At 40.3% G+C, this 23797-nt stretch overlaps 1 protein-coding gene across 3 annotated transcripts; it reads left to right on the forward strand.

The window, feature by feature from the left end:
- Nucleotides 1-1385: 1385 nt before the first annotated feature.
- arhgef5 (Rho guanine nucleotide exchange factor (GEF) 5) lies at nucleotides 1386-14243 on the forward strand. 3 transcript variants are annotated; one of them, XM_067601238.1, is made up of 15 exons: nucleotides 1386-1895; nucleotides 2479-6420; nucleotides 7195-7237; nucleotides 7537-7586; nucleotides 8443-8813; nucleotides 9675-9835; nucleotides 10044-10196; nucleotides 10351-10480; nucleotides 10578-10652; nucleotides 10760-10849; nucleotides 11602-11744; nucleotides 11939-12082; nucleotides 12230-12300; nucleotides 13251-13355; nucleotides 13506-14243. In XM_067601238.1, the coding sequence occupies exons 2-15, from the start codon at nucleotides 2499-2501 to the stop codon at nucleotides 13646-13648; spliced, it is 5601 nt and encodes a 1866-aa protein (XP_067457339.1). In that variant the 5' UTR covers nucleotides 1386-1895; nucleotides 2479-2498; the 3' UTR covers nucleotides 13649-14243. The 3 variants fall into 3 exon arrangements, with proteins under 3 accessions (XP_067457339.1, XP_067457340.1, XP_067457341.1); XM_067601239.1 differs by having other exon boundaries at nucleotides 2578-6420; XM_067601240.1 differs by having other exon boundaries at nucleotides 1387-1895; nucleotides 2479-5739.
- Nucleotides 14244-23797: the final 9554 nt, after the last annotated feature.

A 23797-nucleotide genomic window follows, 5' to 3' on the forward strand; every position in this document is an offset into this window, starting at 1 on the left:
AATTTATCACAGTGAATCTGAATACCAGACAACCTTTCAACAGTTAAGCATTTGATCAGACTGATTACCTGAAACAATGCCCCATTCTTCGACGCATAACATGCTCTCAATAGAACTGTTTTAAACGACAAGATTAACAATGATAAACAATGACTTAGTGGCCTGTGTGTCTGTTTACTAAATGCATTTTTATCCACTATGTGGTTTTGGCCAGCTGAGGAGTTATTGACTTAGTATTTTGTAGTACTTTATAAAACTTTGTGTCAATAAAATACAAAAGTCTTGCTCATGAGGACAAACGATCCAAATTAAACACATGGGGAAAAAAAAGTTCAGTTTGCATTGCAATTAAGAAATTAAGACATTTTTGCCCAAACTTAGCTTGACATTATTGTTAGCTGCTTAACCTCGACAGAAATTAAATGCCTTTCTCTCAGGGAAGAAGGCAATTAAATTACAGAGAATATAGTTAAATTCAGTTACTTTAACAACAGCATAAAATTTGCACCTCCTTAGTTTGGTGCACAAAAAGAAACGAGGAACGGATTTTTAAAAAGTTAAAAAGATTAAAAAGATTTATAGTTGTAGAAACTCCTCCATGTATAAGACAATACAATTCAACAGCACTACAAACTGCAATCTCCAAAATGGCCATAAAGGTGAATCTACATCTCTCTAAAATAGTTTAAACAAAAACTGAACATTATGACTTTCATGAAGTTAAGCTTTATTGCAGGACTGTTTTCTTAGACTACATTACTTTTTGCTAGATGTAACTAATAAACTGGAAACTGAGTGTATATCCTGAGTTGTAAAATAACAAAATGTAAACATCAGATTTATAAATGCATTCATCTAAAATCTGTTCAAATCTGAATAAGAAAGTGTGTAAAGTTGCGTAAGAAAATGTGTGAGAAAAAATGAATGTCAACAGTGCTAATGCAATGTGGTGAAACAATATAGCAGGTAAAGGTGACAGTGGTCATGTTTAGGACTTTGGTCTTTATTCAGTAATGCTAATGATATGAAGTCATGGTAATCAAAATCTTTAATCTCAGTCAACACAGTAAAACAGTCATTGTTAGACAAATAATTCACAGATCATGCTCCTCCTTTCGGTTTCCTCCTCTGTGATTGCCTCATCGTGGTTTTTCTAAATCATAAGGAACTGCGTGTGTGTGTGTTGCCTTTTCTTTCCCCTTTTTACTACCTCTCGAGGGAATGAAGGAAGTTTTTATAGGCCTCCGTGAGCTCTCCTACAGTGTACTCTCAAACTCTCTCTCCCCTCCCCCAACTCACCCTCGTATTATCACCTTACCTGGCTGTGTTTTGCAGACACACCCGGCTACTCCATATCAACCAATCACTGCTCCAAGAGAGAAACACCAAGGAGGTGTACTTCCTGTGTTTCGGGAGAGAAGAATGGGGCAGGAGAGAGGAGAGAGTTGTGTACTTTTTTCCAGGGGGAGTTCACACAGGAGTTCATGTCGGCATTAGAGTTGAAGGAAAAGGACTAAAGTAGTGGACAGACTCTTGTTTGATTTATGAGAGATCTCCTTTCTCAGGAACAGCGGCTGAGAGAACAAGACAGGGAGGAGGAGGGGGAAGATAAGTGTCAATCTGTTGAGACTTGTTTGGGAATTTGAGGAAGGAGGGGAGGTGGAGAAAGACAGAGAGGCAGCAAGAGTGAAAAGCAAGGAGAGCTCAGGCGTAAACACGAGAGAGAAAGAGAAAAAGTTCCGATTTATTTAGAAAAACAAGGACATTCATTGTTTATTATGTCACATAGACAATGTGAAGGCAGTGGATGAATTCTTATGTGTTGTGCAATCCCATGCTTTTGAGCTGAGCTGGACGGGGGAAGGACCAGATCTCCCAAAGAATATTACATTCAGGTGAGTTGCCTTACTATTTTTTCATGGATTTCAGATTAACGCTTGTGTAAGTTGCTACTGGTTTGAACACAGACCTGGCTTAGTTGTGGTACACATGTTACATGCCGTGCCTATGTGTCACAGGCCCTAGCTTTCTGAAAGACGTCTTTTGGTATGCTGTGCTTTGCAGGTCTGTGCTGCATTCTTAGAAAACTGTAAGAGGGTGTCACCTTTTCTCTGGCCTTCTTCATTTTCTACTGTAAAGCTACTTATATAACCAGACTGGCCTACAATATCACATGGCGTTTATTTGTGTATTTGACAAAAAAAAAAGAAAAGAATTAAAACAGATTGAAAACAGCTAAATTGTTGCAGCAGTCATGACTTTTCAGAGGTAGCATTTATGCTGATGCAATATAGTTTTTTCAGATTATTCATACTCCACTCTGTCATATAAACAAAGTAAGAAAGTATTTGTAGAGACTCCTGATTTTGCTTGGTTCTGACATGCATATTAGTGATTTGCCCCTGAAAATGACTCAACTCTAAATGTGTGATTAAATAGTTTTCTAAATTGCTGATTTGAAATGTTACTGTCCTTTAGGTTCTCCAAATTATGGTACTATGGGGACCAAAAGACCCAGCTGCACCCTCTTTGACACTTTATCTAACATAAACATGTCTGACCGCAAACTTCACCCAGGTGGAAAAATCTCCAGGGATCCAAGTCCCAGGCCAGCAATGACTGCCCAGTCGGAGCGAGAGAGAGAAAGCAAACGAGAGGAAGAGTGGAGGAGGGAAAGAGAAACGGAGAAAATGAGAGACAAAGCAAGGTACAGAGATACGGACCCACGGGGGAGATACTACGAAAGAGACAGAGCTCCTGCACCCAGGCCGAGAGAGGGGGAGAGAGAATGGAGGGAGAGAGAAAAGAGGCAAGAGGATGACAGCAGCAGAAATGGGAGGCCGCTCTCAATTGTAGAGAAGGAGATGGAGAGAGAGGTAGAAAGGGGGATGAAGAAAGGCGACACATTTCCTCGAATGAGGAAAAGCAGTGCAGAACGTGGCAGAAGAATGACGTACGCCACTGAGATGGATGAAGATAGAGGGGATCGGAGGCAGAGAGACAGGCCAAGAAGAAATGAGACAGATAACTGGGAGAGAGAAAGACAGAGAGAGAGGTACAGAGAAAGGGAAAGAGATGACTTCCGAAGCAGGACGAAAGAAGAGGGGAAATGCATTGGGAGAGATGAGAAATTACGACAGAGGGAAAGATATCAGGAGTCTGATGCTGCTTTCCAAGACAAAAGGAGAGACTTGGAAGTGGGTGATTCATGGGACAGAAGAGAGAGGGATGCAGAGAGGAAAAGAGAGAAGCCAAGGCCTAACATGGGAGAGAGGGGGGCCAAGATGCCTTCTCCGCACAGGAGAAGAGACAGAGAGATCTACTCGGATAGGAAGGAAGGGGAAAAGGCGCATTTGAGAGAGGGGAGGAGAAATACTAAGAGTGAAGGAGACAATGATGAGAGGGAGCTGAGGAGGGAAAGAGTGAGGGACAGAGAGAGGGAAGAGTTGATATATCAACACAGCAGAAGCGAGGGGGACAACAAAGGCAAAACAGTGAGGGAGAAAGAGCGAGATAGGCCGGGATACAGGGAGGAAGACAGGCAGAGACACAGAGACAGAGAAGCAGGTAGAGCCAGGTGGAGAAGTGGGGAAAGGAGGAGGGGAGTAGAAAAAGATAGGAGGTACAGAGAGGCTGATGGGGGAGCAGCATTAAGGGAGTCAGACAGGGAGGGAGTCAGATGGAACGAAAGAGACTTGAAAGATGACAGACGATGGTCAGGTGACATGAGAGAGAATGAACGATACAGAGAGTATGAGCAGAGGAGAGGCAGGGAAAGAGAGGCTGACCCTAGGTGGGATGAGACAACAGACAGGAGCAGCCGATCACTGAACGAGGCGGCCCCCAACTTGTCACTAAGAACCCAGAGCAGCGGAGAGTGGAGCAGCGATATGGACAGTGAGACAAGATACAGAAGAGGCTATGAAGAAAGGGAATCAGGGAGAGAGAGCACCACTGAAAGTGAAAGAGATATAGAAGAAAAGAAAAGTACGAAGAGAGCTGCTGAAAGAGGTCATAAGGAAGAAAAAAGAGGTGTGAAACCAGAGAGAGAAAGGGGAGAGATGACAGGTGGTGCGCCAGAGCAGAGGAGGATGTGGTTAGAACCGCAGAGGGGCAAGTATAGTAAAGAGTCTTCTCTAGAGGAAGACTTTGTAGACAGAGAGAAACACAGAAGGCGGAAAGAAGGAAGGAGAAAAGAAGAGAAGGGTATGGAGACACAGGCAGAGTGGAGAAGAGTAAAAGACGAACCAGAAGAGAGGTACTCGGACCAAAGCAAATACAGAGGAAGACGCAATGAGAGTAGGACTCAAGGAGGGGGACATGAGTACAGGGAGCGAAGCAATGACACAGAGAGGGAGGCCGAGGGTGTAAGTGTAGATGGAGAGGAGGTGGGCGTGGACTGGAGAGAGGTAGATAAGGGTGGAAAGGAACATCTGTCTGACAGCAATGGAGGGATAGAGGGAAACCGGCGCAGGGATGTACAGGGAGAAAATGCGACAGATAACACAGAGGAGAGTGACAGAGAGGAAGAGGGTGGGAGTGATTACTGGGCCCGCTCTGAGAGCGAAGGAGGAAGTGAGAAAGAGTGGATGCGTGAGAAAGACAGAATGCTGTCTGGGGAGGACGGCTTTGTGACCGTGTCCAGCGGTGGAGATGAGGAGGATGAGAGAGAGGAAGACGAAGAAGAGTTCGAGGACTGTCAGGAATTCTGGGAAGGTGGAGTCACTTCTGACTCCCGCTCACCTGTTGGCTTCAAGGGGCACGAGGGAGATGAGGACTGGACGATGGGAAAGGAGGAAACGACTGAAAAGGAGGAAGAGAGGAGGGAAAAGCAGCAGAAGTATGTCTTTTGTGTGATTGGACAAACATTGCCCCGATCAAAAACTGGAGAGATGTCGCCATCGCAAGTTGATCAGATTGGAGGAGTGGAAAAAGACAACCCAAATGTGGCAAGTCACCGTCATGATGACGTGACACAGCGACCTCAAGATGACCTGCATCCAACACTGAGTGGAAATGACGAATACCTGATTAACAACAACGAGAACACAGAGTGTAAGAATGAGAGGGACAAATGTAATGTGCCACGGGAGGGAAAGCCCGCCATTGGAGAAACATCTGAAGTGGACATCAGAGCGTCTTCAGAGTGTCAAGACAGAGAGACCAGAGAGGGAACGGAAAAGGAGCACCCGTATGATGAAATAAGTAGGATTAAAAGAGACTCACAGACTGAGAAACTCCTAACAGAGTGGAGAGAGAAAAATAAAGAACTAACAGAAGGAGAGAGGGAGAAACTTTCGCCAGTCCTGAGTAATCCCTATGATGAAGTTTGTTCTCAGGAGACTTTTGAACAAATTCAACCCTCTTTAGATGGGATTAACATTGAAGCAATGAGTCCAGAAGAGGAGGAGGCCATTCGGATCCGAATGAGTGGGGCATGGAGCATGTCGGAGGAGCCCAAGCGGCATTCCCAAGCCCCCCACCTTAAATGGGCCAAAAATGTGGTGCAGGAGATCCTGGGACACTCTGAGGAACAGACTGTGGATGACCCCAACTCAGAGGTGCATGGAGAGGCAAGGGTCAACCAGTCTAAGACAGTGATTACAAGCAACAAACAGCAGCAGGAGGAAGTTGCACAAGGTACCGTAGAGATTCCTGTTTATAAGCTGAAAGTGGACGAAGAGCACTCAGAGCCAGAGCTGGAGGAGGAAGAGCCGTTGGAGGTGGTGGGACTGAGAGGTATGGGGCAGAACCAAAAAGACATGCATGCTGACCAGTTCACAGCCATGCATGGTGACACACCCACATACACTCATGCTGACACATTGTTAGACACAGAGAAGAAGGAGGATCATAGTCCTGCGATGGACAAAAAGGCCAACCCTTCTAGTGATTTCCATTTAAAGGAAGTAGATATAGAGGTGAAAGAGGAGGCATGCCATAGGGTTAAGATGATAGAAATGGAAAAAGAAGAAAGCAGGCAGAAGGAAGTGGAAATGTATTTGTCTGTGAGCAACACGCTGTACAAGCCTAACAGCTGCCCCATTCTTAATTATGACTCCAAGTCTGACGTCCTGGTACCGCCCAGAGATGGTGAAGGCCAGGAGGTGGGAGACAGAGTAGGCGAAACAGAAAACGAAAGACAGGGAGAGGAGCCTGAGGAGAAGGATACTGCAGAGGAGGTGGTGGGAACAGTTAGCTCAGGGGAAGGGACAGTGGTGGGAGCGGAGGTGGCAGAGGGGAAAATAGAAGGGGAGACTCTGACGAGCAGCTCCATTTTCCGAGATTTGGGTTCCAAGGTACGTTTACGAAGAAGGGGGATCCGTAAAACCACTGAAAGAAGAAAAGAAGAGTTTGTAGAGTTGGAAGAGGAGGAAGGTGTTGGAAGGGATCGCAGAACCAGAATATTCTCTACAACAGGTAAAGAGAGAAGATGGAGTCATTGAAAATCTGCTCAAATCAACCTGCCTAAGGAAGCCTCATGATTACCTCATTTCACTGCTTTGACTTTCATTTTTAGTGTCTCTGTAGTTTATCAATCTCTCAATCAGCACTGCCAAATTTCTAATCGTCTAAATCAATCAGACGCATTTCAAACTAAACCGCCCTACAACCTGTAAATGAGCCTAACTTTTGATTCTGTGCAAAACTATCTTTGTGTGGGATATTTCAGAGATCTTTTAGTCACATCCTTTCCTTTCCGATCTGAGCTTCTCTCATCATTTTTTTTGCCACATCAATCAAAGAACATAAAATCTAAGGCAGACATCTACTAATAGACATTATCAGAGTACCAATCTGAACAGACAGCTGGAAACTGCGTCACAGTGTTGTGGTTGCAGGTAGTGGGTGGAGATAAGTGGAGGTGGAGAAAGCGAGGGGAAACCAGAGGCATGAGCTAAAAGACTCAGGTTCATCCTGTTTTCAGACATAACATGAGAAGCGCAACTTTGGAAACACACTAATCTCTTCTGTCATTGTTATTTTAGCAGGGTTACTAAATTAACTAACCTTTATTTATTTATTTATTTATTTATTTATTTATTTATTTATTACTTATTTGATAGTTTTTTTATGTATTTTCATTAATTTATTCATTCATACAAATCGTCACTGTAGGTCGTATCTGGTATATTACACTGACAGGTATGCTGCTGTATAGCGTTTCAACGAACGGATATTTTTTTATTCCAGATGAGGATGATCGGAGCAAAAGCTGGGGAGAAGTGGAGCTGAGGTGAGTCAAACAATCACAGACAATGTGATCAATTTGATTGTGATACAATAACACATGAAAATAAGTAGTGGCAAGGACATAGCTAATGTTTTCACATTTTAAAAATATTTAATTTACTTTCCCTGATATTAAAAAAAACTGTTTAGCAATGTCAATTCAAGTTAGGTCTGTATCCTGTGCATATTTGATGCAAATGTTCCACACCAAATGTAGTTTTATACAGTTCTAGGTGACTCTTTTTAACACAGTCATCACAGTTATAAATAAATTGCTGTTGTGACTCTCTCTTGGCACTGTAGGAATGTTTTGGACACAATCGGAAGACGGAAAAGGAACTCAAAGTTTTTCAGTGAGTATCTCTGTTCTGCCTTTATTTTTATCATTCAGGTAACACCTTAAAAGTCATATAAGAACTCTATGGGGACAAAATCAAATTGTCCAGCTCAGCTCAAAAGCATGACAAAAATGATTTGAATATTGCCTATTTTCAAAATGTTATTGTTGCATGGAACTTGTTTTGTTTTGTTTTGGGTTTTATTTCATAATAAATCTTAAGATTGATTAGAGTTTGTAGGTGTCACTGCTGACGTGTTTTTGAGATTGTATCTGCTCTGGCCGTGGTCGGGAAAAGCATGACACACTTGTGCATTTCCCTTCAGTGTGCATGATTCATCTCTACGTGAATATAGTCTCACTGTGTTTGCCTCTTATTGAGTGCATATTTGTACAAAATTTAAAACAAAATGTTAAAAAAAGTCAATCTGCGTGGCAGTTCACTATTGGCTGACACTAATATATAATTATATTTTAAGCAACCTGATATGGCAGTTGGTTCTCTTTAACAGTGACTCACATGGATATTGCGAGAGATGGGGCAGGAGATTATGTGTGTGTGTGTGTGTGTGTGTGTGTGTATGCACTGTATGTATATACAGTGTGTGTGTGTGTGTCTGTGCAAGCCACAGACAGGTTTCTGCAAGAATTCATATCTCCTAACTTGAGGGAAAACCAGCTGCTGCTGTGACTTTGCATTCCGACAAGTATGTGTAAATGGAATGTCCAATGCAAACAACTCCTCTCGGCTAACACGCTTCTTGTCTCTATCTGTCTTCTCTCCTTTGCTTCCTGCACTTTCAAATCTTCCTTTTCTCTTGCTCCTTCCTCTGCTTTTTGTATGTCTTTCTCACTTTGTCTCTTTCTCCCAGATGCTGCCCAGCTCTACCAGCAGTACAGTGAAGCAGCCCAGAACTTTGAGATCCTGCGTCAGTCTCGCTCCGATGTCCTGTCTGTGTGCGAGGACACAACCCCACCTCCTGCTCCCTCGTCACCTCCTGCCCGCAGACCTCTTCCTCCCCTGCCTGCTGTCCCACACCCCCACTCTCTGGCCTACGCAGGCTCCGTCACCAGTGTTAAAAGTTTACCTCTGCCTGAGCCCCCCAAGCATGAAGGAAGGCCGTCCTCCCCACGTCTTTCCATCTCTCTCACGCAGTCGTCCACACTGTGGCGGGAACTGCCGGGGGTCAGGAACAGCACTGAGCTGGAGGAGCTCACAGAGGACCAGAGGCGCCTACAGGAGGTAACATGTTGTCTTACTGAAAGTCTAGTCACCATTTGATGGCAGAAAATCCTTCATACGGCCTTTGTTTTTTGCCTCATTCCTGCCTTGAATGCATGATCGTTATCTTTCACTTTTTCTATAGCTTTCTTTTCTTCATATGTTGGATTTGCACTTTTGAAAAAAATTGTAAGCAGTGTAATATTCCTCAGTGTGTAGTTTTACACTTAATTCACCGGAAAGTTACTGGCACAACATTCCTGCCTCAATGCAATTCAGGGAAATCCTCTGGGCAATTAAGTGCAGGAGGGTTATCTTTCATTTTTCCTGCAGTTTAACTCATCTGTATCATTTTCTTTTCCATTTTAGAGTAAAAATCCATCATATGCAGTTCGAGTTCTAGTGAATAACTCCCTCACGCTTCTCTCCCACTTACCTAAATGACTGGGCTGTTTTGGGCGTCATTTTGTGTCAGCAGCTGCTCTTCTGTTCCATTTGATAGTGACTTCTGGGAAATGGCATGACGATCATGAATCAGTCATTCACTGTTATTACTTCACACTTCAACTACTAAAATCACATGAAAATTTCAGACTTGCCACATCCCTTGACAAAAGAGTATCTCTTGCCAAAAGTTGTCATTGCGTAAACACTGTTTTTCTCTGGTAATGTAGGTATTTGCCTGTAAACCTTAAAACAGACGGGTTCCTGTGCTGGATCACTTCCACTCATTGCGAAATCTTTCTCCCTGTTCGTTACATCTTTGTCAAAATACCCCAGCCTCGTGAGAACTAACAATCATTTAGCTAGAATTGACTGTTTTGCTCAGTGTCTTAATCCTTTCTTGTGTATTTCTCTCCTTTGTTTTTTTTTTTGCTTTAGGTGAGATTTGAAGTAGTGACCTCAGAGGCCTCCTACTGCCGGAGTTTAGACATTGTTGTAGAGCACTTTGTCAAGTCCAAACAGCTTGGAGCTCTATTGTCCACTCAGGAAAGGAACTGGTTATTTTCTCGGCTGGCTGACGTTCGTGCCATCAGCCACAGGTAAGAGATGTTTATGATTGTTCACAGTAAATTCTGGATCCACCTGATCAAGGCTTATATTTAGATTTAGATATATTTATCAGGTTGAATCTTATCGTTTAGATCTGACATAAAACACGCACTAAGTGATGATAAAACATATCTGCTGTTTATGCACAATATGTAGGAAAAAAACATTTTTAACAGTTCTTTATGGTTTTTGTTTCAGTTTTTTGTCAAAGCTGGAGGAGCGATTGGAGTCTGACATAATGCACTTCACAGTGTGTGACATAATCGCTCGGCACTGTCAGCGATTCAAAATGGTTTACGTGCCCTACCTCACCAACCAGTCATATCAGGATACCACGTACCAGAGACTCATGTAAGTTATTGATATGACTCGATCATTTATATGAGATCATACCATATACTCTGTGAATCTTTCCAATTTCAAGCAGCGGATATTATTTTCAGTTCATAAAACCCTTTTATTTCTCTTTTTCTATCAATAAACTGACTTGATCTTTTTCTCTCAGGAATGAGAATCAAGGGTTCAAGCGGATTGTGGAGAAATTAGAGAGGAGTCCTGTTTGTCAGAGACTTCCTCTTCGTTCCTTCCTCGTCCTTCCTTTCCAAAGGATCACAAGAATTAAGCTGCTGGTCCAGGTGTGTTTGTGTGTTTGCAAAGTTTGAAGGTTCACTGAATGTTCTACCTTCTTCCTTTTGTCTCATTTTAACACACACACACACTGTTTCTTTGCAGAACATTGTGAAGAGAACAACTCCTGGCACTGCGGAGGTGACGCAGGCTATCAAAGCTTTGAAACTTTTGGAGAAGGTAAGATCGTCCTTTCACCATTAATGTTGCTGTCAATGTGTATCTGTTTATCTTGAATGCACTCTTTGGTCTCTTCTCTTTATCGGTCTCACTCTTCTCTCCTCTAGCTGATTCAAGAGAGTAATGACAGCATCACCCAAATGAAAAGCATCGAGTCACTGGTCTCTCTTAGTGCTAAGGTGGACTTTGAGTGCAGGGTAAGTAATCAATAGAACCATTATTTTAATGATATGACATGGTCATGGTAACAATTTATAAAATTCTGTTATCCAAATTATTGATTTGAGATTTCAGCAGCAACAAACAAAATAACATATTGAAGTTTTTATTTTTCATGTATGGAGTTTTGTCTGAAATCACACAAACACATGAACATAGAATCAACAACTATTGCATTGAACATTACATTTGGTTTGTCATATTTTGCACGATCATGATATGTCAATATTGGAAAAATAATGCATAATCAACCCTAATGTCAGCCACTGATGACTACATTTCCTGTATTTGTAGTCGTGTTGATGAAACCTTCAACCAAATAAGTAATTTGATAGAATAATCTTTACTCAAGGTCCACTTACTAGCTTTCAACTGCATCTTGGCGTCCTTATCAGCATTAGGAGTTTGCTCAGTCGTTGTCACATGATCTAAATATGGAACTTTGACCATATGATAACATGTAGCCACATATACAACAACTGAGTAATTTCCGTTACAACTGATCAAACTCCATCCACTTATGTAGTGAGATATATTTGGAAGCCCTGTGGGGAGGGGGGGGGGGGGGGGGGGGGGGGGGGGGGGGGTAGAAAATTTACCTTGTTTTGTCAAACTATTTAATTCCAAGGTGATGAATTAACTTTTGTGCTCAAAATTAAAAATATGCTGACATTATATGACCCTCTCTCTCTCTATGTCTTCTGTGTGTGTGTGTGTGTGTGTCACACAGACTCTTCCTCTGATCAGTCAGTCTCGGAGGTTGGTGCGGGAGGGACAGGTCACTGAACTGATGGACTTTTCTCTAAAGGATACAGAGAGGAATATTTACTTGCACCTATTCAATGACTACTTGCTACTGTCACTACAGAAAGAGTGAGTCAACACACACACACGTTCTCATGTGATGTTGGAACGATCCATCCCCAAACGGCATCTCTTTGATTACCATTTTCTACATCCTGTTTTCCTTATATCTGCATTCAATTATCATCCATTCAATCTTATCACAGTGTTTCCTTTCCTCCATCTCATTTTTCTTTTGTGACATTCTTGTCTGCTTCTTACAGAGGGGGGAGATTCACAGTAATAGACCACTCTCCTGTATCAGACCTGCGTGTAGAGAACTGCCGTGTCAAACTTCACTCCCTACAGAAGAACCTGTTCCGGCTGCACATGTCACAAAAATCCCTGCTGCTAAGGACTGACACTCTGTAAGAGACTGAGACAGTGGCGGGGAATATCTGTGTTGTAAAGATGGATATGACTAAATTCCAGCACCATGTGTCTCCGTGTTTGTTACATCACAAAAAGTGGAAAAGGTTACAGAAGATATACCCATCTTTGCTTTTTTCCTTTAGGAGTGATAAGCTACGGTGGATATCAGCTCTTTCCCGGCCGCATCCTGAAATAGATTTTTCTGCTGCACAAGGTGAAGTCTACTTCCTGGTTTAGATGTTCCAAAGTGATTTGTTACTGGTTGGTGGTCATGAGTTGTGTTTGACATCACTGCCCTTTTCACTCATTCAGACACTAAAGATTAATGATTAATTTTGCATTACATTGCACTGTCGGATTTTTTCAAAGATTATGACCCAATTTTTGTTTTGTTTAGTTGTTAAAATAGCAGAAAGTGTATATATATAGTGCACAAACAGGAGTAATCAAATGCTACCTTCATGTCTTGTCGTGAAGAATGAATGAATGAATGAAATAAGAGTGGACAAGTAAATGTGGAAGTGGAAAGTGGAAAAATGTTTATGTCAGCCCCCTCGACGTAATTGTAAGTAGGAGATATGGGGAATTTCTGACAGCTACAAAATCCCCCATGTGGCAAAAAAGAAGTGTGAACAAACCACCTTCACCTTCAGTGCAATGCAAGAGTTTTAGATCTTTTTAAACTTGTTGCATTAACTGTTACCAGTGTGTATAAAAAGATGTGGGGGTGACAATCTTGGTAAAAAGGAAAATTCACCTTTCTCACCGTGGACATTTTGACTTTTGAATGAACTTACAACATAAATAATGGCTTCATTCCATTTAGTTATTGTAGTGCCAATGTTTTGGTATTTGGCTTACTGACAATACAGAACCATTAGAGTTACACTTGGGCGTTTCCTGCTATGAAAAGTATGTACACTACTTCTAGCCAACAATTTCACATGCTATTCTTTGCCTTTGATAAGGGTGTAAATTAAAGATATATAACTCAGTGATCGCACAAAATGATGATGATTCCTAAATGTCTGAAACCTCATAGTGTCTGAAACCTCCACTCACATAGAAAAAAACTTCACACTCGTATCATTTCGAAATTTGTCATGGTGACCTATTGATCTTTATGACTGCAGGTTTAACCCCTTTTCTCTCTTTTCCTTATAGACTTCCAACAGATGCAGTGTATCAGAGCTGTTGTTGCCCAGCAGCCTGATGAGCTGTCTTTGGAAAAAGCTGATATCATACTTGTGCACCAACAAAGCAGTGACCGTAAGACCATCTCACTATCTTTTCTATAATGCCCTTTAGGGAGATAACCCTTCACAAATGCTGTGTTTGATTGTAGAACTGCTCTGAATCTTGTGTTAGTAGGGAATCAGGCATTCACTTCCACTGTGTTGGATTCTTTCTTCTTTCCAGGTTGGGTAGAAGGGACCAGACTCTCTGATCGGCATCGTGGATGGGTGCCCGAGACACATTTGGAAACGATAAGCAACTCTAGAGTCCGACAACGTAACCTGTCAGATGCCCTCAAACTTAGAACGGCCACAGCTGCAGTTTGAGTGGAACTAAACAGAGAGATGTCCTGAATGTACCGTAAAGGAAAAGACACTCAGATGTCTGCTTCGATCTGTGAACTAGAGAGATTGGAGAGTGGACATTCAGTATTCCAAATGAGGATTTCTGTCTTTAAATTGTCCACAAGAGTGCAGCAACTGACATGCTGTAAGAATGAATCTCAATGTAGCATTAGGTCTGGCTTATTTCTCTTGGTGGAACAACATATTGCTTCAGTGCAGTGCATGAATTGTTGAGGCCTGCCTGGAAGATCTTAAAGACCGTGTGACTCTATTAATTGTTATCTGCGTTACTAACATTATAATAATAATGGACTGGTGTTTTTAGAAAAATATTTTTAAAAGATATCACCTTTTTCCAAGAAATATTATTTTTGGAAAATGTATTATTTGTGTATATTGAAATAGTTGAGTTTATGATGCATGTCTGAAAAGTGGGCGCCTGCATGCAGGAGACCTGACAGAAAACATGCAGAATGTACAACTTCTCAAAAAAAAAAAAATCCATGTACAGAGCTTCATAGGTGACACAGTGAATACATTTCAATAAATTCAGATTAAATACACTGTGCATGTGTTATTGGGAGGAAGCTGAGTGTTATTTCTTTCATTTATAAATGTAATGGTGACAATTTGTACATCAATACCGCACATTCACAGCACGCCTTTACAGTTTTTACACAAAATTACAGGCATGTGTCTGCAAGAGCCATAGGTCGGCTCCATAGATGGCAATGTCAGTCAGTCAACTGCTTTAGTCCAGTTTGAAATATGTCAACAACTATTGTATGTATTGAAATTTTGTACAGAGTCCTAGTGACTTTGGGGGTCTTTTGACATTCCATCTATTCCACCATGAGTTTGACTTTTGTGTTTAAGTTTGATGTCACAGAAGACTTTTGATATGTTTATATTAACAATGGATAAAATTACATTTTAGCATCTTTCAGCTCATTGTTTTGGTTTTATGGTTTCACTGTTTTGGTTCCTTCTCACCGCTTGCATCAACCATGTTTTCAGACATAGCAAGCAGCTGTTTTAAATGAAAAGGCTTTGATTAACCCACTGTACACTACCTAGACAGACACAGTCCTCCACTACTGTATGTTCACTCTCTGGTGAACATAATGGAGCATTCTGCAGCTAAAGAGCCAGATAGTATTTCCTCAGGAGTTGTTGGGGACTAAACAAATCTTTGCTCCATGCCTTCTGGATGTGTAAATAGGTAACTGTTTGCTGACACTACAACAGTGTCATAAGGTGATGATATATCATTGTTTTGTTTCCAGCTTGCTGTGCCACCTCCATTTGGCAAAAATCAATGAATGCAGGATTTTAAAAAAATGTGTAGATATGTAAGTATTTTTCTGGTTTTGTCTGCATATATGTAGTCATGCAGATAGCTTCAGGGTTTTATGCCCAAATATTGAGATGCTCACACTCCAATACAAAGTCTAATAAATTTAATTTGTGATGCTCACAGCACTACAAAATTACATTTTTAAATTCAACAGCACCATTTTTGCAGAAATACTCAACAGACCTCACTGTTGTAGTCCCTATGAAAACTGTATGTTCTGTGGATTATCTAGAGTAACAAGGACACCGATTCTGGAAAGAAAAATGTAAATTTTAAATGCTGCTGGCACCAAAATCGAAATGCTATTCACATCCACTGTATTGGGATGGTGACAGAAATCTCAGAGGCTCATGTGTCAGAATCTGAGCAGATAGAATCAGATAAGTGAGGAAATACAGTATGTTTTGTTGTTTTTTGTTTGTTTGTTTGTTTTTGCAGGATCTATGTTCATTTATTGGATAATTTCTACTGAGTGCAAAGTGTAGTCTAGTTAAAAAGTTGAAGTTTTCTGTTTCCTCCAATGGAAATTCATTATTTGTGCATTCATAACCCTTGGCTGTGCAACGGCTCAAACTGGAGAGCCAAACTGAAAAATCTTTGTATCTGACCAGTGTAAATATCCCGATGATAGAATCCCTGTCTCTCTCTCCTCAGGGAGGGAGCACTTTGTTTGTTGACGAGTGAAGAAGCACCGCAGTCACACTACTGTTAGAAAGTAGGTCACTTATCCCACATTTCACTACCATGCCTACAGCAGATGGGTGACGGTGGTAATTGGCATTAGGGACTATGCCACAGACCACAGAACCACATATGGTGTGGTAGCTCTCTCTCCTGATATACCGCATCTATACCTTTTTCTGTCAAAGCGCCTGCCAATGCTGACAAAGTTAAAAAAGACACAACCCCAACTCCTCCCACTCCTTCCTCTCAGAAACACAAGCACATGAGGTCTTGGTGTGATTTATTGAAACTAACTGCAGGACTGGAGCTATTCCAGTTCCATTTTACCCCCCAGTGTTTGCTAAATACAGCTGCTGCTTTGGTTTGGCTCTAATCTGACAAACCTTTATGAATCTGAGACACACAAAAACAGTGGTTGAAAGTAACTAAGTACATTTACTGAAATACTACACATGTACAGATACTTATACAGTACATCTCACTTTATTTTTTATTATCATTTTATACTTTATACTTCTACTCCACTCATTTCAGAGGGAAATAGTATACTTTTGACTCCACATTTATTTGAGAACTACTTGTTATTTTTCAAAATTTTACATTTAAAGTTAAGATTTACTGATTTATACATTAAGATTTTACATTGCAAACATATGTTAAGCTAAAAAAAAAAATACATGTGTTGCATTGTTAAAGATTGAACAACCATTTTGGCTTCTTGTGTCTAGTTGAGGCCCTTTGTCATGTTTCAACTTCAACTTCTCAGATGGTTTAATTTTTAAATGTCCAAGGCAAAACGGCGGTAAAATCATCCAATATTTAACAAAAAAGCAATGATTACCATAAGGTGTCCCATTGGAGGAGGCCAGACTGATTGGTTGAGAACTACTGGACTAAACTACGTCACTGTGTAAAAAGTAGTTTAAACTAGCTCCACCTTACCCACATACAATATTGTTGTACTGGTACTTTTACTTAAATAAAGGATCTGAGTCAAGCAGTATCCTATCAGGAAAATATCATATAATGTAGCACAAAAATCACAGTGACATGATAATAATACCACTCAATGTGACTTCATAATGTTCTTTAGAAGTTATTAAAATTCATAATAATCTCTAACTAATGATGCCATTAAATCCCTGTATTTTAAACCGGCGCCCCTAATAAGTATAGTCACCCAACTTAACCACAACTGTCTGCACCCTCATCATCACAAATCAAGGTCTACACCTGTGAAGCAAACCCCATTAGAGTATATCATATCATCTAAATTGTTCTTCAGCTATCAGAGTGGATTAAACAGGATTTCACAGCCTACATTAATTGTATGTGACTTCATTGGAGTCACTGTCAGCCAGAACAGTTTGCGTCTCTCTCTTGCGAAGAAAGATGGACACCTAGTGGTAGCAGCACCAATGCATTTTCATAATTCAGATAGGTTTAAATGACTGTTCTGAAGCTTTAATCTGATCTATTTTCTAAAAGTAATTGTGGCAATGAACACAGACATTGAGGACAGAGGGAAAAGCATTACTTATTTATATTTCAGAGCATTTTTAGCCCTATATGAACATCTCATTTTCATAGAATTCACTATTTCCAAGGAGAGTATTCCTATCACTCTTTTCACATCTTCTCTGATGTGTTTCTATCCACTCAACTATTCAATTAATCTGACATGAATAAATCAAATACCACAGTTTCTTCCATGCCCTGAGAGGTCTGAAGGTACTTCAGTAATTGTCTGTTCCCTGAGAGCTGTTCTGCCAAGAGAGCTCATGAAGAATTGTCAAAGTGAACCCTTATGGCCACTGAGGAAGAGATTTATGGGATGCTGTGTCAACCACCTTCTTCTTTTTCACCCTCACTCAGGCCCGATGCTGCACTCTTCACTTTGCCCGCCTCCTCAAACCCATACACACGCCTATTAGTTCTATCTTTGCTGTGCTATTGCTGGAAAAAAATATATATCTGGAGGTGACTTCACATCTATCTGCTGTTCTCTACATCTTCTCATTGCTTGTTAGAGATTAATTTCAAAATTTAATTAGAGGATAAACCCCTTCAGATGCACCATCTCGTTTCCGAGGGAGCCCTCAGGCACAAAACATAAAACTAACAACATTTAAACAAAACAAAATACATGAGTAATAAGAATGATAATAAATTAAACAATACAACAACACAAAACAATCAACATAGTAACATCAACAGGGACATACACATAGGGGAGAATGGGGTTGGTTGTCACATTCATTAGATGTCGTTCCCTAGGGGCGCTGTTAAGAAACGTTGGTACTGAGGACTTTTAGTGTCTTTCATGTCAAAATGTTAATATCCAGGTCTTCGGTGTTTCTCTTCTTGGCTTTTACATAATAATAAAACAATTATTACCATTAAAAGTATGAGAGGAGAGCTATAGTTTAGATGTTTTTTTTCTAAGCTACACTACAACATGTGGTTTTTAGCTTTGCTGGTAGCAAAAAATCCCAGTTGGGGATGCTTGTCACGTTCCCTTCAGGGTTGGTTGTCACATTTATGAACATTCAACATGAAACATTTTTAAGATTGCCTTCATTTTTTTTTATGTTTCCTCATTAAAATTATATAGGGACAACCAACTCCACCATGTGGATGGTTGTCACAAGTGCACAAGACATATTTGACAGTCCACATGTTTTGAACAGAATAAGCTTAAGGAGAGTCAGGTCACTCAATTCCTACCTGACACTTTAGGCTTTCATTACACATTGAAAGGGAATCTATTAAGACAGTTTTGAGGAAAAAGTCTACTTATAAACTAAAAATGAAGGTAAATACATTAAAAAACAAGAACAAGTAGATTTAAGGTAAACACACCATGGACAGAAGTCATTGATTTGAGTGAGTTAGGCAAATTATTCCAGTCGATGGTGCTTTAAACTTCGTGTCTCCTTATTTCTTCTAGGCACAATTCTAGGCACAATAAAAAAGGGTTGTTGAGTGTGTTTGAGTGAATATGATGATATGAATGGAACTAAAAGCTGTTTTAAGTATAAAGGATAATTCAAGTAAATGCATTTGAAAACAAAGAGTAACGAATGAAAACATCTCCTAGAGTGAAGTGGTAGCCAGGTCAGTGTGTCATATGTGAAACCTTGAAATGATGACATGATCTGTGCAAATCTACAAATGTTATTGTGAACTACATTTAAAGGCTGAAAATGTGTTTCGGTATATGATATCACCCTAATCAATAATGGGAAATAAATGCTGTTGGACAATTTGTTTTCTTAGAGTAAAAAAATTAATTGACTAATACAGTATTCTAAGAGTAGCATTTATGTTATTTCTAATAAAATCAATTAATAAATAAATTTCTCAACTTTAATAAGTGGAGACCCTGAAGATGAATAACTAAGATTATAACTAGTACCAAACAACATGCTACAAGACTTCTGCTTGTTTAAGATGAGATTGTTACTTAAAAAACATTTTTGAACAAAAGGAAATTCTGATTGCAGGGAGCTCTGCATTTTAGTTATACCAGAGTCAAGTGTGTATATAACCATGTCATCTGAATATAACTGAGAGAAACAGAGAAAAGTAAAGAGGTGACAGAAATAGTAACCTTGATGACTCACTACACTGAAGTCCATTCAGAAAACAGATGCTGTCAACATGCATTTGTGCCTCTGGGAAAAAAAAGAAAAAAAGCCATCATGAATTAATATCATCTTGAGAGTTCTGTGAAACATGTGTATCTATTCAGACATGAACTACATTCCTGATGTTTAAAAGGGAGCAGCAGCCATTTGATGTAACAGCTGTTGTTCAGAAGTCTGTGGATCATTCAGAGATGCAGGCGAGCAGTACGCCAAGTCTTGAACTAAATATAAGATGATCTGTACATCCAGAATGAGCATAATACAGTATTACATGGTACTCTCCCACAGATCTGTACCCCAAGACGTAATAAAGTGTCATTACTGCTCCATTACTCAAATAACTTTGGATAGTGGTTGAAGGATTTAGCAGCAGGAACCATTACAGTAGACAGTACAAAGTGAAACACACCATACAAAATATTTAATGAGTGATGTTTTATTAAATTTGTTTCAACAAACCAACACAGTCTCAACTGTAGTGCACCTTAACACTAAAGCAGCTGGGTTTGCCTCTAAGCATCTTGGCACTACAAGTGTCCTTGTTTTAATAACGTTCAGTGTCTCAAATATGTAACTGAAACTAGTTGAAACTCCTAGTGAGAACTCCTGCTGAGTCATCCTGTGTTGCTGTGTGGTTCACCTGTCTTACTGTTTATCCTGCAGTTGGATCATTAGTATAACCTGGAACACCTGAGGTTGTGTTCCCGGGTTATTTGAGCCTGGCTGCAGTGCAGCTGTCATGCTCTCTGACTGACTCTACGCTCAGCTGCTGCAACTTTGCTCCTCCGTTGTTACTTTAGTTTACTTTGCTTTTATGTGCCTTAAAACTCCCATAAACACATCTTCCACTCATGCACATCACACTACTGACTTTGCTTAAGTTACCTTTTAATTCAGCTTTCATTTGGTTAATTAGTTTAATAAAACTTTCTTTTGTTCAAGTTCAACACGGTGTGTCTCCCTTTTGTTGTGGCCACTTGAGCCAAGTCATAACAATTTACACCCCTTTTTTCCAATTACTTTGTTTTTTGTTATAAAATATTTCATTTTCCCATATATAAAAGTACCTCCCTTGAACAAAGTGAACAAAGGGTTTACACAGTAATTTAATACTTCACATTTTGTCAATAAGTACTGTGTGTTCTTCAAAGAAAATATTGATTAAGTGCAGTAGTAAGATTTTCAGTCTCTCAGGTGCACTTCAGACCTTAACGGTGTAAGACTGTAACAGTTTGTATGGTGATTAAGCTCCACTGTGGTCATATGGTCATACTGTTGTCTCAGGTGTAGTAGAGGCAATACTCTGCTGATGGTCTGTTGGCATATGGGGCATCGGCGTTGTGGAAGGGCCTGGTAGCAGCTGTGGCAGCAACATATATGCCCACAGTCCAACAGAATACATTTACATGGCTGACTGAGGCAAATCAAACAGACATCCTTTATATGTTCCTCAGCCTCATATAGAGGGTCTTCAAGGCCCCCTGCTGCATTACACACTCTTTGGGCTTCAGCCTGCAGTCTCTCAAATTCTCTCCTCCTGTGAACTGTTAGAAAGGGGTTTAAGTTTCAGGGTGCTGTCTGTGTCCAGCACCAGCCCACCTACACCTATGAGAGTTGTACCCACCTGGAAAAAGAGGGATTTGGATCAGTTCATGTTAATATTTGCCCAAGTGGCAAAAAAATGCTTATGCTTCATCAACTGTATATGAATTAATTCTTGTATTATAAAGTTTAGCAGATTTAGTACCTCATCTAACAACCGACACGGAGCATTTCCTCAGTCTCGCTTCTCAAGCTTCTCCCCACTCAGGAATTGTTGGAACTCCTGATGGGTAATCTCCATCACCACTCCGGAGGCCTGCAGAAGGCACAGAGGGACTTGGATTATGGTCTCATCTGATCCCACTAAAAGAAAGGGCACTGAATTCACTTTTTGGTGTAAGAGTTGCTCACTATCCATCCTGCAACAGAAAGAGAGAGCCAATAGGGTCCTTGTATGTTCTGGCAGTTCGTTTTTTGTTTGAAACAATAAATAAATAAATAAAATAATTATAAAAGTATTATATAAAATATAATATTATATGATATAAATAATATCAGAAAAATATTTCCCTCTCTCTGCTTTGACACACTGTTGATATTTAGCCAGGCAGTATCTCGGATGCTGGTAGGATACTTGGAGTTTGTCTTTTTTCCATTTGTACTCTGCTCTCTTGTCAAAATACACAAGTGGTGGCATTAAACCAAGGCTGAATTTTGATTTTAGTTTTTTTTTTTTTTTTACTTTGTGAGAGGTAATTGAGTCCAAAATATTGGTGCAGGTAAAGTTGAATAGCGTGACCAGCTCTTCTGTGTGCAGGCCAGCAGGGGGAGCTCTAATGGCAGCATAGATGAGGGCATCTGAGTACTTAAAACAACATACTCACCACACTGGGTTTATGAGGATGTTAAAATGTTCTCTCAGGCGGCCTAATTGATACTATTAGAGGTGGTTTTCCCATGTTTCCATGCTGACATGAAAGCCCACATATTTCAATATATAAAGCTTATAGATATCTCTTTAGGCCTTTGACAGTATTATAACATGTTTATGTCTATAATGGCCAATAAGTTCAATCTTAAATGTTATTTCTCTTCCACTGTTGGCCTACATCTAGGGGCTGCTACATAGACACAGCCATTTAAATGGAGTTTCTCCAGTTACAGGTAATATTGTACTCACTGAATTTAGACCAGGACTAGGCTGTGACACAGCCTCATTGGGCCGGTTTCATATTTTTATTTGTTTGATTTTTGTTCATTTAAAAATAAACATTTTGTTATTCCTTTTCAAACTGGTTGTTGTCAACTGTTGTGGTCAACATGAGCACCCCTAATTATAATTGCTACACACTATATTTTAAATTTATATTGTCATGACTGCACCACTTCAAGAATGTAAAGTTTATGGATAAACTGATTGTGTTTTTGGCTATTCACCAGGATTCTCACAGGGCATGGAAAATCTGGAAAGGGGTGTATGTGTCGTGTAGTAAAGTGTGTTTGTTGTGTAGGGTTAGGGTGAGTCTGCAAGATTGCAGTTAGACCCTTCTCTAGTCATCCATATAAAACCTGCCCCATATTAGATAATTGCTGTGATAAAAGTTGTGATTGCAGGATCATGTGGCCCATAGAGCAGTCGCGCCAGATACTTCCACTAACTTGAATAGAGTTAAAATTCAATTGTGCGGCTGTTCTAGACTTTCCAAATGTTATTGGACCGAATGGATCAAATTCTGAAAGTGAAACGAGTCATTTCGTGGGGCTGGCACTAAAAAAAATGTATCCACTGTTTTGCAGCCACTCCTTTTCCCATGATTGTGTGCAGGGAGAAATGCTTTTTGGGCCCCTGTTGGCCCCGGAAGTTGTAATTCCACAGTTTGGCCACTGTGTCAAGTTGACTTCCAAAAAGCCCTCAGGAACAGCACTGGACTCTGAATTTGACATAGTGGCCAAACCGTGTAATTACAACTTCTGCGTCCAACACATGATGCACACTGGACCAAGAAGACTTTTTTCCGTCATAGAAACTGTAACTCAGCTGATGCATTTTTTTTTGGTGCTACTCCTGAAAAATGACTTGTTTCACTATCAGAATTTGATCCATTCAGTCCAATAACATTTGGAAAGTCTAGAACAGCTGCACGATTGAATATTAACTCCATTCAAGTTAGCGGAAGTATCTGGCGCAACTGCTCTATGGGCCACATGATCCCAGAATAGCCGGCTAATTTTATACTCAGAAGTGAAACCTTTTTGGCTTCATGTGCCACAGAGCAACTTTCACAGGAATGAACAGAGTCCTGCCTCTTACATTGTGTCCAGTTCTCTTTATGCACCCATGTTTTCAAAGCCTGGTGCTGTTCCCGGAGGCTTGGAAAAAACAAGAAAAACAACAGCTTCCACTGCTAAAATCATGTGATTTCCTGTCAATTTGGCGGAGGTCCAAGATATCTGCCTCTGTGTCCACCATTTTGTCTGCAGATAGATACTCCTCTGCTCCTCTGTAGGGGAAGCTTCACACACTATGGCAGGACAAACATTTGGTCCTGGTCAAGATGGAATACATGTTACTGGTCGTTTCAGTGTTGTGGTTGCTGGAAATCAGGATAGATGTGTATGGCAAGCCATTTTAACATTCAATCAAACCACATTCCATCTGTAATTACATTTTAGTTATCCATAATAGCATTTCTCCAAGTCAAAATTGTATTCTCACTAGTCAGAATGGTAATTACAGATATCCACAATAACATTCTTACTTGTAGAAATTGTATTTAAGATATCTACGACTTTGATTGTACTAGTCAAAAATAAATTGAAGATGTCTAAAAATCTTTAAAAACTATAAGTGGCTGTTTTAACATTTAATCGCCAGACTGGATATCTATTGCAGATATC

Source organism: Thunnus thynnus, chromosome 10 (genome assembly GCF_963924715.1).
Source record: "Thunnus thynnus chromosome 10, fThuThy2.1, whole genome shotgun sequence".
Taxonomy (NCBI): Eukaryota; Metazoa; Chordata; class Actinopteri; order Scombriformes; family Scombridae; genus Thunnus; species Thunnus thynnus.

Excerpts from the sequence above, each read along its gene's own strand:
- arhgef5 (XM_067601238.1), top strand. The coding sequence starts at position 2,499 with ATGGGGACCAAAAGACCCAGCTGCACCCTCTTTGACACTTTATCTAAC. Across the intron at positions 7,238-7,536 it reads TGGGGAGAAGTGGAGCTGAG|GAATGTTTTGGACACAATCG; the intron begins GTGAGTCAAACA and ends TTGGCACTGTAG. Across the intron at positions 12,083-12,229 it reads CTGCTAAGGACTGACACTCT|GAGTGATAAGCTACGGTGGA; the intron begins GTAAGAGACTGA and ends TTTTTCCTTTAG.